General features: G+C 37.8%; 1 protein-coding gene across 1 annotated transcript in view; it reads left to right on the top strand.

The window, feature by feature from the left end:
* Positions 1 to 19313, top strand: part of LOC150087964 (sodium- and chloride-dependent glycine transporter 1-like) — a 285384-nt gene that overhangs the window by 143456 nt on the left and 122615 nt on the right. Inside the window, exon 7 of the mRNA XM_090369981.1 lies at positions 2080 to 2214. Within this exon, the coding sequence (XP_090226107.1) occupies positions 2080 to 2214 (135 nt within the window). The remainder of the gene's footprint in view (positions 1 to 2079; positions 2215 to 19313) is intronic.

The raw sequence follows: 19313 nt of genomic DNA, 5'->3' as shown, positions 1-19313 counted from the left end.
ACATGCCACTACTACTACTACCATTGCATTATCCATGCAGTTTAAATCTTGCTGGCCACGATGAAGATGAAAGGAAAAGATAGTCATCAAAGGTCTAGTTTTAAAGAGTTTAGTGTGTGTGTGTGTGTGTAAGTAAACACTTTTTTACAATGTGGGATCAAAGGTAGAGCAATATTTTAGAGTTTCTTTCAACAGATTGTCTGTATGCATACAGATTATCATGAAACTCCTACAGAGATAGTTGTGCAATGGTGTCTTTCTTGCTCTTCTAAGTGAGACACCACTTTACTCATCACTGCATTTACTTTCATGATAAATCATTTGCTGGTGGGAGTTTATCCATGGAACTTCTATTGAAACAACACTCTGTAAATAAAGCACAAATTACAAAACTGCCTAAAAATATCCAAATACAAAACCTGAATGCTTGAATGGTGTCACAGAAAACAGCACTGCACTTTACTAAATCGACCAGATAGGTTACAACCACAAAGTAGGTAGGTGACATTGGGAAACCAGATGAATTCCAAACAAATTTTGAAATTCTTCAATGTCTCGGCAAATTCTTAGAGCTTTTGTATTTTCAGTAATTACTTGTTAAATAAGTCTGTAGTTCTACTACTTTTAATGTCATTAGTTCCAATGTGTACAATAATATCACCTTTTGTGCCCTTAAAAAATGATAACTTAAAACTCTACAACATCATAAACTTTGCCCCTAACAGATATACACTTAGGTTTATATATTCTCATTTTAAGAAGGGTGTAGAGAATATAGATATGCTGGAACAGATGCAGAGAAAGGCAACAAGATTGGTGAAGGGAATAAAAGCCTTTCTTTCCTCTTAGAAGGGCTTCAGTTTGGCAAATTGTAGTATCTGGAGACTAAGCACTTTTGAGGTGAACTGATTGAGGTGTTTAAGACTTTGAATGGATTGAGTAAGCCTGTCACTAATGGCATTCTTCCTCTTGCTCAGACTACACACATGAGGGGGGATATAAATTCATATTGAGGAAGGATTGTTGCAGGATAGATGTATGGAGGTTTTCCTTCACATGAGGGTAGTTGATTGTTGGAACAAGCTTTCATCTATTGTCATGAAAGTGATAGTTTCAATAAATTTAAAGAACTGCACAAACTATTTAAGGGGATGGACAGATGATGCGAGAAGTTTTTTTTTTTTTGCTGATGCTTTATAAGCTTGCTTTTTGCATCATTTGCTAATTACTAATACTATGTGCAGCCACTCAAAAAATAGTTTTTTTGATTGTTTTGTGGATCACAAGAGACATGTTAAATGGTTCCTTAATCCCGTTACATGGGTCCATGGCTATCTTAACCTTGGACATGAAGTTCTCTGAACAGTGTAGATGGGCTAATAAGGCAGCTAATGGGGTTTTGTCAATGATATACATTTTGTCAGCAAGGATAAGGAGGTGATTATCAATGGTTAGGCTACATCTTGAGTACTGCATATAGTTCTGTAAGCCATCATTTTAGGATGGATATGTATCTGTTGGAATATGTATAGAGAACAGCAACAAGGTTAGTGAGGGGTGGCAAAAGTGTATTCTTACCAAGAAATGCTTCATTTCTGTAAATTTCAGTGTCTGCAAACTGGGTACCTGCAAAGAGATCTGAAGGCATCCTTATAGATATGTGGAAATTTTCTGTCAGCCAGTTCGTTGTTGATTGTTAAAATAAGCTTCCATCCGTTGATTGTTCCAACAAACTCTAATTTTTTTTCTTTTGGCTGTTGCTATATAAGAATGCTTCCTTACATCGTTTTCCACTACTGATACTTGCCTTAAGATTTTTGGAAGTCCTCCCTCCCTCCCCACATAACTGTTGTCTATATAATATCCATAGTTTCTTTTTCTCTATTTGCCCATTCTGGCATATTTGCCAAAGTGAGCAGATTTTTAGTATATATATATGCTTCTCACTAACAATGAACACACTTTTTTTAATGGTTTGTTTGACTTGTTTTACTGTTGTGAAGAAGTTAATTTAAAATATCTGATTTTTTCAAGAGTAACAAATATAGCATTTCACTGAGTTTAGTATTCTCTTAACAGGTTGTTTATTTCACAGCTTTATTTCCGTATGTGGTATTATTTATTCTTCTAATCCGTGGTGCAACATTAGACGGAGCTTATGATGGAATCTACTTTTATATAGTTCCTAAATGGGAAAGACTCAGAGATGCCCAGGTGTGTATTTTTGTATTCATTTTTTTTAAGTATTTGGAATGGGGGAAAGTTGCATATTTAATTTAGTGATGGATGTATTAAAAATAAAGAGAAAGCTAAAATTTCATATGAAATCATAATCTGTATATCTATTTCACATGAGAGGGTTAAAAATAAAGAAACAATCAAGAAAATTGAGAAACCATTAAAGAAATGCTCCCTAATCTGAAATGCACTTCAATCAAGTATGTCACTTTAAAACTATCCATAAGATCATAGAAATGAGCAAAGGTAAAAAAAATGAAAGTTTAAAGATACAATGGCAAGCAGAAAACTAAACTAATATGCTTTGAGATTATACAAATGTAGAGAGTAACAACTTATGTACTTGGAGAAAGCATGTAGAATGGAGATAAAAATATCTGTTTCTATATGCAAAGAAACTATGATGTGGCAAGAACACATTTTTTGTAATTCTCTAGTGGATTATTTCTGTGAGTTGGAGCTGCTGTCCCAATAACTGCAATACAAGGGGTCACCGGTATCCGAGTATTCATTATCTGAGTCACCGCAGTATGAGGATTTGAAAATTAAAGCCCTTGAGAAAATTGACCAAAGCACTTGAATATTTTTATGAGAACAACCCTCTTCATGATAATGAAGGAATGCAGAATGCAGAAATGCATGATAATGAAGGAATGCAGGAATCCATCTGTCGTTGTAGAAGTTGATAGCTTAAGTAGATTCAAGGCAGAACTAGACAAACATTTGGAGCGAGTGGATGGGTGAAATTAGGAGTTGTTTTTTTTTTTTTTTTCGCTGATGCTATATAAGCTTACTTTCTTGCATCATGTGCCTTTGCCAATGATCATGCAGCAAAAGTTAAGCATGAAGTTAAAGACATAACTAAATGCTACAATGCAATTTTATCTGAAAAAATATGGCAAAAAAAAACAAACTCTGAATTCGTTCTTTATTCATAAAACAGAAAAATAGTGCAACTTCAATAAATTTTACTTAACCTTATATTGTTCAACGTATTATAATAAAAAATGTCTAATAAAATAATTGTCTCATTTTTGGGTATGCATAATACAAATATGCATAATACACATTATGCATATTTGGTCCCCTTTTTAAGTGGAATTTTCTTGAACCAATTATCTTTGGATAACAAGGACCCACTGTATTATTTAATTTAGTAACAAGGAGGAGGATATAACCTCTGGCAAGAAAGGATGAGCTCAAGTATTGATTTTTAAGAACACATAACTTTTCTTCTTATTCAAAAATCAGTTCAGTGTTTTAAAATAAATTACGGTAAACCTTACAGAATAAGTAATTTAAACAATATAGTTCAATTTTGTACTTTTAGTTGCCAACAAGGCTGCTAGCTTAGTTGCCAACAAGGCTGCTAGCTAAATATGCTGAACGAACTGCAGTCAGATGTGTCTAAACTGTTTTCAATACACAGGTATATTTTCACAAATACAGCCTCCATAATATATTATTGACCAAATGAAGCTGTCAGTGCATTTGTGGAATTCAGCACATAGGCCCATTTAGACAATGCCAAAGTTTTAATCAAATTAAATAGCGATTACAAACTATGCACTATGGATGCCCTCACCATAATTAAGTACAAGTTGGAATATCCACACTTGCTGATTGCCAGATTCACCATTCAACTTTTTTGAATGTCTGGCATTTGGATAGAGTTGGACTTCCAAATAATCAGTCAGAAACAAGCTCCTTAGTTCCTATGATTACTTCAAGTACCTAAATCATTACTCTTGATATGTGTACAGTATTATCTTAATGACAAGGATATTATGGAAAGATTAGTTCTCTGCTTGCCATTATATTTTTAAACTTCCTTCATTCTTTTTACCTTTGTTTATTTTTGTGCCTAGTTATGGGTTATTTTAAAGTGACACAATTGACTGAAATGCATTTCTTTAATGGTTTCTCAGTTTTCATGGTTGTTTATTTTTAACTTTTTCATATGAAATCTTATATGTGGAAATCATAGAGGCAAGTTATTTTAATAAAGAAGTTTCTAAATATATCTTTTATTAGTACTCTGTATAACTAGAAGCCTCTGGGGCTATAACCCCAGATGTATTTAGTGATGAGTATAATTTAGATTATCATTCTTAGTGGTATTTCTTAAAACTGAAAAATTATCATGAACTCAAGGTGTCTTATCTTTTGAAGTTAGGGATTCAGATCTCATTGATGCAAAAACTTATTGAAACAGCCTGCGATGTTTGTCCCCTCTCCCCCTATTTTGTGCCTGAAACAGATGTCCCTAAAGCACATGCAGTTTACAAACATTGTATGTTCTAATGATTTGAATTTGCCTTGGCATTAATATTAAGAACCCAGCTCAGCTTTCTTGAAGCAGCAATCTGGTTTGAAGAGTTGAAAATATATTTGTTTAGTTATAAAAGCAGCCAATATTTAACCTTTTCACAGTGAGATTGTCTACATGAATGGGTCTCCAGTGAATTTTCAATAGTAGTAGGCTCTAAGGAGGAAGTTTTTCATAGAATTTTGAAATTTTTTAAAAATGAAAACTGAATGTATAAATGCTGTAAAATATTAATAAAAAATATAAAAACATATAAATATTTGTTACTTTTTTTGATGCATTAATATCCTCTACATCTATTTAGGTATTACTTGTTCTCTTTTATCAAATTCTGGAACTGAAATCCATAAAAATTCTTCGATTTTGAGTTTTGTAAGTTGAATCAACTGAGGTCAACAGGTGCAGTCTTCTCTAATTTTCAGAGCTAGTTTCATATTGCCATCACTATCTGCAATTAGTCAGATATGTAGTTAGTTGCACTAACTGTTTGCAATTAGTTGCAAATGTAGATAAGAGATGACAGCACATACTAAAAAAAATTTCTAAGCAATTCATACATTGTTGAAGTGACCTTCAAAATGGAGATGTAAATACATACTCCCGAGTCTCCACATGTGAAAACCATAGGCTCTATGCATACTCCTGAAGAGGTTAATCTAGGCTAACTGTATTCACTAATGAATTTTCCTGATTTGAAATAGTTCTGTAAAATAATTATCTAGAGACTGTTTCTACAGGGATGGGATACACTTAAATAGAAAGGGTGCAAGAATATTTTATCAAGGCAGTGTTAGGTGGGTCAGAAAACTGCTAGCTTGGGGGGGGGGGGATACAGGGACTAATAGATTAACAGTAGCCACTGGCAGTGGTGAAAGTGATTCTTGCACTGCTTCTATTGGAATGAGCAGCAGCCTGGAAAACAAGATGCAAGATATTTCAGAGACTGCTGGGAGTCATTGCGGTACAAGTAAACACATGGGTTGTGTTAGGGTAGCTAAGAATAGGAACAGGTGCATGTATACTTGCGTGTACACCAACGCTAGGAGTTTGGTAAATAAATTTGATGAATTTGAGGTATTGCTCAAAACATCAAAGGCAGATATTGTTGGGATATCAGCGATGTGGTGTCACACAGATAAAAGCAAAGCAGAATTGGAATTTGGGGAGTACAATGTGTACAGAAAGGATAGACAGGACAGGAAGGGAGGAGGGGTTATGTTGTAAGTTAAGAAACACAAAATCCAAGGAAGTGAAGCCAGTCGACATTGCTTGACAGTGCAGTGTCGAGTTAGTTTGATGTGACATAAGCATTGGAAGATCAAAATTGAGAGTAGGAGTGTGCTATAGGCCTAATGACTCTGATGAGTATAATAAGAAACTGCACAGGGAAATAGAGTGGGCCAGTAAATCAGAGAGTCTTATAATGGGGGATTTTAATTTCCCAGATATTGACTGGAATTTGTGGGTTGGTCACTCACACACTATCAAGGCTTTTGTGGATTTATTGGATGATTGTTTTCTACATCAGCATGTTCGGGAGGCAACTAGAGGGAGTAATACTCTTGATCTGATTATCAGTAGTGATTCTTCATGCATTAAGAATCTGCAGATAAAGGAACCACTAGGTGGCAGTGATCACAATGTGCTGAAGTGGGATTTACTCAAAGAGGTAACTACCATCAGGGGTAAGGGGAAGGGTTTCTTCTTTCGTAAAAGCAACTATGATGGTCTGAGACAGTATTTAAGTTCTATACAGTGGGACCAACTGATGATGTTACCAACAGAAAATTCAAAATGGGAAGCATTCAAAGAACTTATCTTGGAAGCTACTAGGCTTTACATACCAACTAAAAAATATTGTTCAAGGTTTAGGCCTAAATGTATGTGAGATGAACTAATGAGACATATGGCAGAGAAGAAAAATGCATGGGATACATATAAATTAATGGGTGACATGGAAGCCTATGATAGATATAAGCTGGTCTGTAACCAAGTCACAAAGGAGATTAGGCAGGCAAAGGCAGATTATGAGAAATGCTTGGCAAATGATGCAAAGAAAAACAGAAAAGAGTTCTTTACCTATGTAAACTCTAGAAGGAAATGGATGAATCAGATTGGTCCACTGGATATTGATGGTTCAACTGTCGATGATCCTGCTCAGGTGGGTAACAAACTAAATGAGTATTTTGCATCTACATTCACCCATGAGGAGTTATTCAGGGAGGGGAATGCCAGAAGTGAGTTAAACTCTGGCAGTGAGCTAGATGATTTTGTAATAACTGAGAGTAAAGTGGAGGAGAAATTGTTGAGGATAAACATAAAAAAGGCACCCGGTGTGGATGGGATCTATCCAGTTATATTAAAGGAGGCAGCAAAGGAAGTAAGCAGGGGAGGTACCCATAGAGTGGAGAAGTGCAAATGTGACTCCAATTCATAAAAGTGGATCAAAGGTTGACACAAATAATTATAGACCTGTGAGTTAACTTCTGTTCCAGGAAAATTAATGGAGGCACTGGTTAAAGAAGCACTGCATGATCATCTAGATAAGAATTCAGTTATAGCTCGGACACAGCATGGTTTTGTTAAGGGAAAGTCTTGCCTGACCATTTTTTTTTTTTTTTTTTATGTAAATCCCAAACACGAGAAGTATTAGAACCTATAGTACTTAGTACCATGCTTTGGTTGGAGGTTGAAAAGACGAAAGAAGATATTTGTTGACATTGGACTTGAACTTCTATAGACTGTAATTTTCAGGAAATACGTATGAAGGAAGGTTGTTCCAGAAAACGGTAGTTGAATGAATAAACGAGGAAAATGAAATGTTGGTTCTGTGAGTTTGAAGTTGGACAGTAAATGAATGTTGGCTGGTGACATCACGTGTTTGGACTGTTTTGAAAGAGAGAGCGGGAATTATAGAAGCCAATTCAGAAGAACAGTGCCCATGGAAGTATCTGTAGAAGAGGCATGCAGTAGAAAAAGTACGTCTATGAGAGAGCGAGTGGAGAGACTCTGTTAGAGATGAATCATTAATTAACCTAACTGCCCTCTTCTGAATGGAATCAAGAAGCCTGAGAGAGGTTTTGGGAGCACCACCCCCAGATATGGGAACAATATTCCATGGCAGGGCAGATTTCCGATTTATACAGAGTGAGCAGCTGTTTGGAAGAAAAGTAATGCCGAGAGCAAAAGAGAAAACCAAGTTTTTTAGATGCAGAGAAAGCAATATTTGTAATGTGCTTGTGTCAAGAGAGATTAGAAGTCAGTGTAATCCCCAAAAGAGATATATCATTTTGCCTAGAAATCGGAGTGTCACTAAAGATAAGCATAGGAACAAAAGAATCCTTTTTGTGAGATATAAGACAAAACTGAGTTTTAGAAGGGTTGAAATCAACCAAGTTGTCTTTGCCCCACTGGAGAATTACCTGAAGATCGGCATTTAAGGAATTGGTAGCAGATTTTCGAGAAATTTAGGCTGATTGCGCAGTCAAAATGGAAAGTTGAATGCAATGTGCTATCATCGGCAAAACTATGGATAGGATTTCCAGTCGATGGAAGGAGGTCATTAATATACAAGAGGAAAAGAGTGGGAGAAAGAACTGAACCATGGGGGACACCGGCATTTGTTGAGAAGTTAGAAGACAGAGAGCCATCGACCATCACCTTCAGTGAGCGATCAGAGAGAAAACTGGATAACCAATTACTAAAAACAGTTGGCAATCCATAAGATGGAAGCTTGTTTAGAAGACCTTTATGCCAAACATGATCGAAAGCCTTTGAGATGTCAATAGTAACTACTTGTGTTTCCACGAACCTTTCCATTGAATTAGTCCATAAATGGATAACATAAGCAAGAATATCACCAATGGATCGACAATGACGGAATCCATATTGGCGATCGTTGATCAGACGGAAGGTTTCTAGGTGGTTTAAGAGTTGGTGGTTAATTGATTTCTTCATTACTTTAGAAAGAGTAGAAGTAATTGCAATGGGACGATAATTAGATGGGAGAGTTACTAAAAACGAGAATTACTAAAAACAGTTGGCAATCCATAAGATGGAAGCTTGTTTAGAAGACCTTTATGCCAAACATGATCGAAAGCCTTTGAGATGTCAATAGTAACTACTTGTGTTTCCACGAACCTTTCCATTGAATTAGTCCATAAATGGATAACATAAGCAAGAATATCACCAATGGATCGACAATGACGGAATCCATATTGGCGATCGTTGATCAGACGGAAGGTTTCTAGGTGGTTTAAGAGTTGGTGGTTAATTGATTTCTTCATTACTTTAGAAAGAGTAGAAGTAATTGCAATGGGACGATAATTAGATGGGAGGTATTTGTCACGCTTTTTTAGGAACTGGCTGGATATGAGAAAATTTCCAAGCAGAAGGAAAAATATCTTTGGAATAAGAAAGTGAAAAAAGGCGGCAAAGAATAGGAGTAAGTTCAGGAGCACAGGTTTTGAGAACAAGTGGAGAAATACCATCGGGACCTGGAGCTTTCTTAGCATCAAGATTCTTCAAAATCCTTCCGACATCCTTTTGACGGACGACCACAGGAGGCATTAAATGGAACGTGTTGGGAATGGTGGGAGGTGTTTTACCAAGATCGTTAATACATAAGTTGGAAGAAAAATGAGATGCTAGCAGGTCAGCTTTATCCTTGGCTGAAGTGACAACAGAACCAGCTGGGTTTGACAGAGGTGGGAGCAGAGATGGGCAAAAGTTGCGGCCAATAGCTTTGCCAAGAGACCAGAATGCTCGGTTACCATTAGTGCAAGAAGCAAGTTTTCTACTTTTAGCCTGTTCAAACTCTAGTTTGGACTGATTAATAACTGCTTTACAATTGTTGCGAGCTTTGGTGTAGGCAGAAAATGAAACTGGAGAATTCGAAACAAGCCAATTACAATATGCAACATTCTTCTCTTGAACAGGCTTAGCAGATTTATTGGAAAACCAAGGTTTAGATAAAGGACGAGATTTTAAAGTGTAGTGTGGGATAAAGGATTCCATTCCTGCAAGAATAATTTCACTGACATGATCTGAGCAAACGTTGACATCAGAAGTTTTGAAACAGTAATTCGATCAAGGAAAAGAAGTCTCGCAGGTCATCCCATTTTGCATTTTGTAATGCCAAACAACACGAGGTTGGGAATAGCCACGCGATAAAGGTTCAATCGGAGAAGAGACAATCACCAAGTTGTGATCTGAAGTGCCTAAAGGACCTCTCACTTCGACTGTGTACTTAGAAGGGATGTTTGTGAGAAAAAGATCAAGCGTATTGGATGTATGATTAGGATTGTCTGGTATTCCTTTAGGTAAATGAACAATCTGTGCAAGATCATTAGTAATTGCAAAAGCCTCAGCATCTCAACCAGCTGGGTCGGTGTGACTAGAAAACGGAAGCCAGCTGGAGTTGTGAACATTAAAATCACCAAGGAAAATAACCTCACTGTTAGGAAAGTTGGACTGGAGAAAGTCAAGTTGCAAAGAGAGGAAGTCAAAAAGCTCCAAGTGATTAGTTGAGTTGGGAGAACGGTAGAGACAATAGATGAATTTTACACAATGAGGTAGAGAGATTTTAAGCCATAGAAGAAGACAGGAGATTACAAATTGCCAAGTCTCTGACAGGGAATATCAGAACGGACATATGCACAAGTACCACCTTTGAGGTGAAAGGAATCATACAGCGAATTATTTTGGTCATCTGAGATGAGCAGTAGTTGAATCAACCGATAACTGAGATTCTGTCAGAAAAAGTACATGGAGTTTGGCAGACTGCAAGTGGAAATGGATATCGTTGAGATTAGAATTGAGACCACATATATTTGTGAAATGAATTAGGAAGTCCTTGGGAGGTTTAGATCTTTTCGCAGATAAGCTTGCTCTATTAGTTTGACAATGCATGGTGTATTCAGTAGTAAGAAAAAGTGGGTGGGACATGCTGTATGAACAAATGAAAATTTTTGGATATGGTAAGAATATACCCAGATCCTTGACATAACGTGGCCTCGAAAATGCTCCCCGCATACACACTACTCGGACTCCCTCCAGTCACTATCTGGCAGAGTAGAGGTAGCAAGATTATACACTAGCTGATCCGGAAGCCTCCTAGAGAGTTACCAATAGGTTCGATCCGCTGTACTAACTTGCGGCCGGCCTGCGAACACCGTATTAGAGCTGTACCCTCGAAATGTAAGTAAGATTGGATCTCGCCACGATGTTCATCATAACCTCAAAAGTCATCAATCATACTGCATGATGGAAGAGATAGGGAATGGTTGACCGGAACTTAGCTCTAGAGACTAAACATGGGTTCCACCACTTCAAGTCTCCAATAAGCAAAGTGGTGGTATTGCTCCTGTTGATGAGAATCATCTACCATCTAATTTGATTGGATACTATGATGCAGTCACAAAAGAACTGGATTCAGGGAATAACTTTGATATTGTATATTTGGATCTTAGAAAGGCTTTTTATACTGTTGCACGTGGAAGACTGCTGCACAAATTGGAGCAGTGTGGCATTGGAAGCAAATTGCTGCTATGGATAAAGGGATGGTTGAGGGGGAGAAGACAGAGAGTGGTAATCAATGGACACTGCTCATCGTGGACTGATGTTATTAGTGGAGTTCCTCAGGGTTCAGTGTTGGGTCCATTGTTGTTTTCTGTATTTATAAATGATATATTAAGCTTACTGTCCAAGTTTGCAGATGATACAAAGGTTTGCAGGGTTGTTAAGGACACTACTGACGCTATGCTGTTGCAACAGGATCTGGAAAGGTTGAGCAGATGGGCTGAGAGGTGGCAAATGAAGTTTAACATGTAGTAACCCCAGAGCAACATATCAACTCTGTGGTACTACACTGACAGTGGTAGAGAACGAAAAGGACCTGGGGGTAATTGTGCAGGCAGATATGAAGTTCTCTGAGCAGTGCAGACGGGTGCAGGAGTAGCTCATGGTGTCTTGTCAATGATATACAGGAATTTTTCTAGCAGGGATAAGGAGGTGATTATTCCCTTGTATAAGGTAATGGTCAGGGCAGACCTTGAGTACTGTAGACAGGTCTGGAGGCCTCATTTCAAGAAGGATGTAGAGCTGCTGGTACGAGTACCAAGAAGGGCAACAAGATTAGTGAATGGAACAAAGTGTTGCTGTTACGAAGAATGGCTTAAGTTTTGCAAATTACAGTGTCTGGAGACTAGGCACCAGTGAGGTGATCTGATAGAGGTGTATAAACCCTTGAATGGTTTGAGCATGCTGAATGCCGATGGGATTCTTCCTCTTGCTCAGAATAATCACCTGAGAGGACGTAAATTCAAATTGAAGAAAGACAGATGTAGGATAGATGTGCGGAAATTTGCCTTTAGCCAGCGGGTATTTGGTTGGTGGAACGGAGTTCCATCCCTTGTTGTGGAAGTTGATAGCCTAAATAAATTTAAGGCTCAGCTGGACAGGTATTTCGAACGAACGCAGGGGAGAAATAGGAGTTGTTTTTTTTTTTTTTTTTTTTTTTTGGCTGATGCTGCATAAGCTTGCTTTTTTGCATCATATGCCTCTGCTAATGTTAATGCATTAGATTTCTTCAAAAAGGCCTCTGAGGTTGGGAGAGTAATACATATCCAAAATTTAAAACAAATACACCAACCGTTTAACTATAATGGTTTAATACTGAAAACTATAAAATGTACCAAACGATACTACACTGTAAAATAATATATGCAGAAAACTGATTTACAAAATAAAATATACGATAAAAATTTTAAAATATAATAAAATATAAATAAAATATTTAAAATACAATAAAATTAAAAGCGATAAAACATTGACTGAAGCTTTCGGGGGCTTCCGCCTCCTTTCTTAACAACAATGATGTTGTTTTATATTTCCACGCTCCCGGAAGCGGCTCGGGAGCGTGGAAATATAAAACGCTCGTCTTTTGCCAGGACCACGGCTTCCAGCAGGGGGCGAAATCGAACACCCCTGTCCCTATTCATACTACTGTTCTCAGACGAGCCTATCCACAAACTCTCCAGCCACTTACGGTCCCAGAACCTATGTGCCCGGTCAAGGATGACAGCATTCACAGGGGAGACCTGATGATGTTGCTCCCAATAATGCTCAGCAATGGCGGACTTATTGAACTCTGCGGTCTGTATAGCTCGCATGTGCTCCCCCAGACGGTCTTTTAGTCGCCTGGAATCAGGCAACTAAAATCAGGTCAAAGACCCCATTCCTGGGGATTCCAGTAGTGGGGTCGTATATGAGATCAAATGCCCGGATTGTGGGGAATGTTATGTGGGGGAGACAGGACGGCGACTAAAAGATCGTCTGGGGGGAGCACATGCGAGCTATACAGACCGCAGAGTTCAATAAGTCCGCCATTGCTGAGCATTATTGGGAGCAACATCATCAGGTCTCCCCTGTGAATGCTGTCATCCTTGACCGGGCACATAGGTTCTGGGACCGTAAGTGGCTGGAGAGTTTGTGGATAGGCTCATCTGAGAACAGTAGTATGAATAGGGACAGGGGTGTTCGATTTCGCCCCCTGCTGGAAGCCGTGGTCCTGGCAAAAGACGAGCATTTTATATTTCCACGCTCCCGAGCCGCTTCCGGTTCTGGATCACATGGAAGAAATATTGAGCATGCGCCTGGTCAGCCATGTGTGCTGTGAGCCTGTTATTTAAGGATGTGTTGCTTAAACATCATTGTTGTTAAGAAAGGAGGCGGAAGCCCCCGAAAGCTTCAGTCAGTGTTTTATCGCTTTTAATTTTATTGTATTTTAAATATTTTATTTATATTTTATTATATTTTAAAATTTTTATCGTACATTTTATTTTGTAAATCAGTTTTTTGCATATATTATTTTACAGTGTAGTATCGTTTGGTACATTTTATAGTTTTCAGTATTAAACCATTATAGTTAAACGGTTGGTGTATTTGTTTTAAATTTTGGATATGCATTAGATTTGTTTCTGTCGACTCTCTGGTGATTTTGTCTCTCTACTGATGGTGACAACAATTAGACTTAGACACTTTAGGAACAATTACATTTGTCTGCCATTTCAATTTATCAATAACCTGCATTGAAATAGTGCCCTGTTTTTTAAGTAGTTCATGTAGATTTAGTAATAATTTTGATTTTAAACATTATTAACATGATGTTTATTATACAGGGTGGATATACAAAACTTAAGGATAGCAGTATTCCATCATATATAGCTAGGCACCAGATATGCATATGCAGTAATAAAAAGAATGTATTTTTATAATTATACCCAGTTAACTGGAGCAACAATCTTGACAGTTTGAGTGGCTTAAAATTATCCCTTTGGAAACAGGAAGAAGTCTTAAAAGCCCCCTCCAATCAAAACTGTATTTTGTAAATGAGAACAGCTAAGTTCTCAAGCAGAGAAAATTAGGATTTTCTGAGGTAAGTAAACTCTTAGTCATAATTATGAGAGAATATTTGAATTCAGGGGAAGAGTCCCTATGGACTGGAGATGTGCAAATATATCTCCAATTGACAAAGGAGAATCAAGAGATGACATGAGTAATTACAGACCTGTTATCTTAACTTCTGTTCCAGGGAAATAATGGAGTCACTGGTTAAAGAAGTAATGTAGGCCTATCTAGATTGATATAGATGCATTTATACTGCAGTCACAGCCTGGATTTGTTAAGGGGCAATCTTTTCTGGCCAATCTGATTGAATACTATGATGCACTAACAAAGGAACTAGATGCAAAAAAATAATTTTAATACCATATACTTGGATTTAAGGGAAACCTTTGATACTGTTGCACTTAAAAAATTGCTGTATATGGAGCAGTGTTACATTAATTGCAAGTTAGTGCTAAAGATAAAGGAGTGGTTGAGTGGGAGAAGACAGAGAGTGGTTATTTGTGGACTAATGTTATTAGTGGAGTTCCCTAGGGTTCAGTGTTGGGCCCTTTGTTGTTTTCTATATTTATTAATGGTATTAATGAAGTTATATCAGGCTTAATGCCTAAATTTGCTGATGATACAGTGTTTGGCAGGATGTTTAATAACAGTGATCAGTATGTGACTGCAACAAGATAGAAAAATTAGACAGATGAGCTGAGAAATTGCTGTTTAACAGAAAAATGAAGTTTAACACTAACAAATGCAAGGCACTGCAAATGAGTAGCAGAAATCCCAGAATAATGTACCAATTGTGGTACTGCACCCAATGTAGTATAGAGTGAAAAAGACCTAGGGGTAATTGTGCAGTCAGATGTTGATGTTATCTTAGCAGTATGGACAGACTGCCAGTACAGCTCATGGGGTTTTGTCAATGATATACAGGAATTTTTCCAGTAGAGATAAGGAGGTGATTTTTCCATTCTACAAGTAATGATTAATCTGCATTGTACAAATGATTAATCTGCATCTTGTGTACTGAATACAGTTCTGGAGTCCTCATTTTAGTAAGGAGGTAAATCTGCTGGAACAGATGCAGAGAAGGGCAACAAGATTGATGAGGGGGCAACAAAAAAAGTGCTCTTACCAGGAAAGGCTTCAGTTCTACATATTGCAAAGTCTGGAGACTAGGTACTTCGAGGAGATCCTATTGAGGTGTTTAAGGTTTTGAATGAAGTGAGTAAGACATAAGGAGGCATTCTTTCTCTTGAAAGAATGCCTCCTTATGTCTATGACCCTCCTTAGGGTCATAGATTCAAATTGAAGAACAATGGTTGCAGAATGCATACGTGGAATTTTTCCTGCAGCCAGTGCGTGGTTGATTGTTGGACAAACATCCATCTGTTATCGTGGAAGCAGTAGTTTAAATAAAATCAAGGAAGAATTAGAAAAACTAATGGAAGGGAATGGACAAGTGATGTCCATTCCCTTCATTATGATTTTTTTTTTTTGGCCGATGCATTATTAGCTTGCTTTCTTGCATAATTTTCCACTGCTGATATTAATAAGCTTGTAAATCATTAACCAAAAAAAAATATAATAATAAAAATACCCTCCTTCATCACTTGTACACCCCTACAGTATTCGCCTAGTTCTTCCTTGAATTTATTTAAACTTCCTACCTCAAAAACACTAGATGGAAGTATGTTCCAACAGTCAGCATCCCACTAGATGGAAGTATGTTCCAACAGTCAGCATCCCACTGGCTGAAGGCAGTCCACCTCATGTCTATCGTTTTTTTTATGAAAAACCCAAACAAGAGGTATTAGAACTCATAGTACTTAGTACCATGCAGGGACTGAAGGTTGAGAAGATGAAAGAAGGTATTTGTTGACATTAGACTTGAATGTCTGTAGATTGTAATTTTCAGGAAATATGTATGAAGGAAGGTTGTTCCATAAAATGGAAATTGAATGAATAAATGAGGAAGAAGAAAAGTTGGTTCTGTGAGTTTGAAGTTGGACAGTAAAAGGACGTTGACTGATTGCAGCACGTGTTCGGGCTGCTTTGGAAGAGAGAGAGAGAGGGAATTGTAGAAGCCAATTCAGAAGAAAAGTCCCTATCGAAGTATCTATAGAAAAGGCATGCAGCAGAAAAAGAACCTCTATGAGACAGAGTTGGGAAACTCTGTTAGAGGTGATTCTCTAATTAGCTTAATTTACCTATTTTGAGTGGAATCTAGAAACCTGAAAGAGGTTTTGGGGCACTGCCCAGATGTGGGAACAATATTCTAATGGCCTCTGTAGCCGAGTGGTTAGGAGCGGGAGTGCAGTAGCAGACGCTCTTTGAGTAGACCGGTGTTCAAGACCCTGACCACTAAATACAGTCGATCTCCCAACCCGCACTGGACCAGTGTGACAGATTATGGTCCATTTCCCTCAACATGAATTGTTGAGGAGGCTTCCATCCTGCAGTGGATTGATAATGGCTGCAGTGTACCTTTTTTTTTATTCCATTGTAGGGTGGATTTGCAATTTGTACAGAGTGAAAACATTTATTTGGAAGAAAAGTAACGCAAAGAACAAAAGAGAAATCCCAGTTTTCTAAATGCAGAGGAACAATATTTGTCTCTTGGCATTAGAAGTCAGAGTCATTGAAGATAAGCATGGAAGCAGAAAAATCCTTTTTGCTAGATATAAGACAGCACTTAATTTTTAGAAGGATTGAAATTAACTAAGTTATCTTTGCCCCACTGAAGAATTACCTAGAGATTAGCATTTAAGGAATTTATAGTGGATATTCGAGAAGTTGAAGCTATTTGTGCAGGGCAGGGTTTCTCAAACTGGAAGGTGAAATGCAATGTGTTATCACCAGATAAACTATGTATAGGATTTTTGTTCAATGGAAGGAGGTCATTAATATACAAGAGGAAAAGAGTTGGAGAAAGAACTGAACCTTAGGGAACACCAGCATTATTGAAGAAGTTAGAAGACAGAGAGCCGTCACCTGGAGTGAGTGGTCAGGGAGAAAACTGGATACCCAATTATAAAAAACAGTCGGCAAACCATAAGATGGAAGCTTATTTAGAAGACCTTTATGCCAGACATGATCAAAAGCCTTTGAAATGTTAAGAGCAACTTCCTGAGTTTCACCAAACTTTTCCATTGAATTTATCCGTAGATGGGTAACATAAGCCAAAATATCACCAGCGATTTGACACTGACGGAATCCATACTGTTGATCATTGATCAGATGAATGGTTTCTAGATAGTTTAAGAGCTAGTGGTTCATTGAATTGTCCATTACTTTAAAAAGAGTAGAAGTGCAATGGGACAATAATTGGATGAGAAGGATTTGTCACCCTTTCTAGGGATTGGCTGGATATTAGCAAATTTCCAAGAAGAAGGAAATAACACCTTTGCAATAAGAAGTTGAAAATGAAAGGCAACACAGAACCGGAGTAACTTCTCTAGAACAGGTTTTGAGAACCAGTGGAGAAATACCATCAGGAAAGCTTTTGACAATGTTGTGCATGGAAGACTACTGTACAGATTGGAGCAGAATGGTATTAAGGGTAAGTTGCTAAAATGGATAAAAGGGTGGTTGAGTGGGAGAAGACAGAGAGTGGTAATCGATGGATGCTGCTCATCATGGACTAATGTTATTAGTGGAGTCTCACAGGGTTCAGTGTTGGGCCCACTATTGTTTTGTATATTTATCAATGATATTGATGAAGGTATATCAGGCTTAGTGTCGAAGTTTGCAGATGATACAAAGGTTGGCAGGTTTGTTAATTACAGTAATGGCAGTATGCTACTGCAACAAGATCTAGAAAATTTGGGCAGATGAGCTGAGAAGTGGCAACTGATATGAAGTTTTCGGAGCAATGCAGACAGGCTGCAAGAGCAGGTCATGAGGTTTTGTCAATGATATACAGGAATTTTGCTAGCAGGGAAAAGGAGGTGATTATCCCTTTGTATAACGCAATGTAGACTGGTATGCAGTACTAAAGGCCATGCCTTGAGTACTGCATGCAGGTCTGGAGGCCTCATTTTAGGAAGGATGTAGATTTGCATGAGCATGTACAGAGAAGGGCAACAAGATTGGTGAGGGGAAGGAAACGGTCCTCTTACCACCAAGAGAGGCTTAAGTTCTGCAAATTTCAGCGGCTGGAGACTAGGCACCTGCGAGGTGATCTGATTGAGGCGTATAAGGCCTTGAATGGGTTGAGCACACTGAATTCTGATGGGATTCTTCCTCTTGCTCAGATTACGAACGTAAGAAAGCATAAATTAAAATTGAGGAAAGACAAAGAAAGGCTTAAGTTTTGCAAATTACAGTGTCTGGAGACTTGGCACCTGCGAGGTGATCTGATTGAGGTGTATGAAGTCTTGAATGGTTTGAGCATGCTCAATGCTGATGGGATTCTTTCTCTTGCTCAGAATAATTGCCTGAGAAGGCATAAATTCAAATTGAGGAAAGACAGTTGTAGGATAGATGTGCGGAAGTTTGCCTTTAGCCAGTGGGTGGTTTATTGCTGGAACAAACTTCCATCTGTCGTAGAAGTTGATAGCTTAAACAGATTCAGGGCAGAACTAGACAAACATTTGGAGCAAGTGGATGGGTGAAATGAGAAGTGTGTGTGTGTGTCCTTTTTTTTTTTTTTTTTTTGGCTGATGCTGTATAAGCTTTCTTTCTGGCATCATGTGCCCTTTGCTAATGCTAAGACAGTTGTAGTATAGATGTGCAAAAATTTACCTTTAGCCAGTGGATGGTTAATTGCTGGAACAAACTTCCATCTGTCGTTGTGGAAGTTGATAGCTTTAATAAATTCAAGGAGGAACCGGACAAACTTTTAGAGGGTATGGTTGTGTGAATTTTTTTTTTTTTTTTTTTTTGTTTGGCTGATGCTACATAAGCTTATATAATTGCTTTCTTGCATCACATGCCTATATTACTACTACTACCTGGAGCTTTCTTATCATCAAGATGGATCAAAACTCTTGTGACATCCTTTTCACGGAAGACCATAGGAGGAATTGAATGGGGCTACTGAGAATAGCAGGAGGTGGTTTACCAAGATCATCAATACCTGATTTGGAAGAAAGATAGGATGCTAGCAAGTCAGCTTTATCTTTGGCTGGAGTGGCAAAAGTTGGGGCCAATAACTTTGGCAAGAGACCAGAATACTTGGCTACCATTTGGACAAGAAACAAGTTTTTCACCCTTAGCCTGTTCGAAATGTAGTTTGGGCTGACTAATAACTGCATTACAATTGTTGCAAGCCAATTATCATATGTAACATTCTTTTTTTGAACAGCCTTAGCACATTATTGGAAAACCAAGGTTTAGATAAAGG

Source organism: Mastigoproctus giganteus, chromosome 3 (assembly GCF_048544385.1).
Source record: "Mastigoproctus giganteus isolate SK-2022 chromosome 3, ASM4854438v1, whole genome shotgun sequence".
NCBI lineage: Eukaryota > Metazoa > Arthropoda > Arachnida > Uropygi > Thelyphonidae > Mastigoproctus > Mastigoproctus giganteus.
This window is presented reverse-complemented; position numbering and strand designations above follow the sequence as displayed.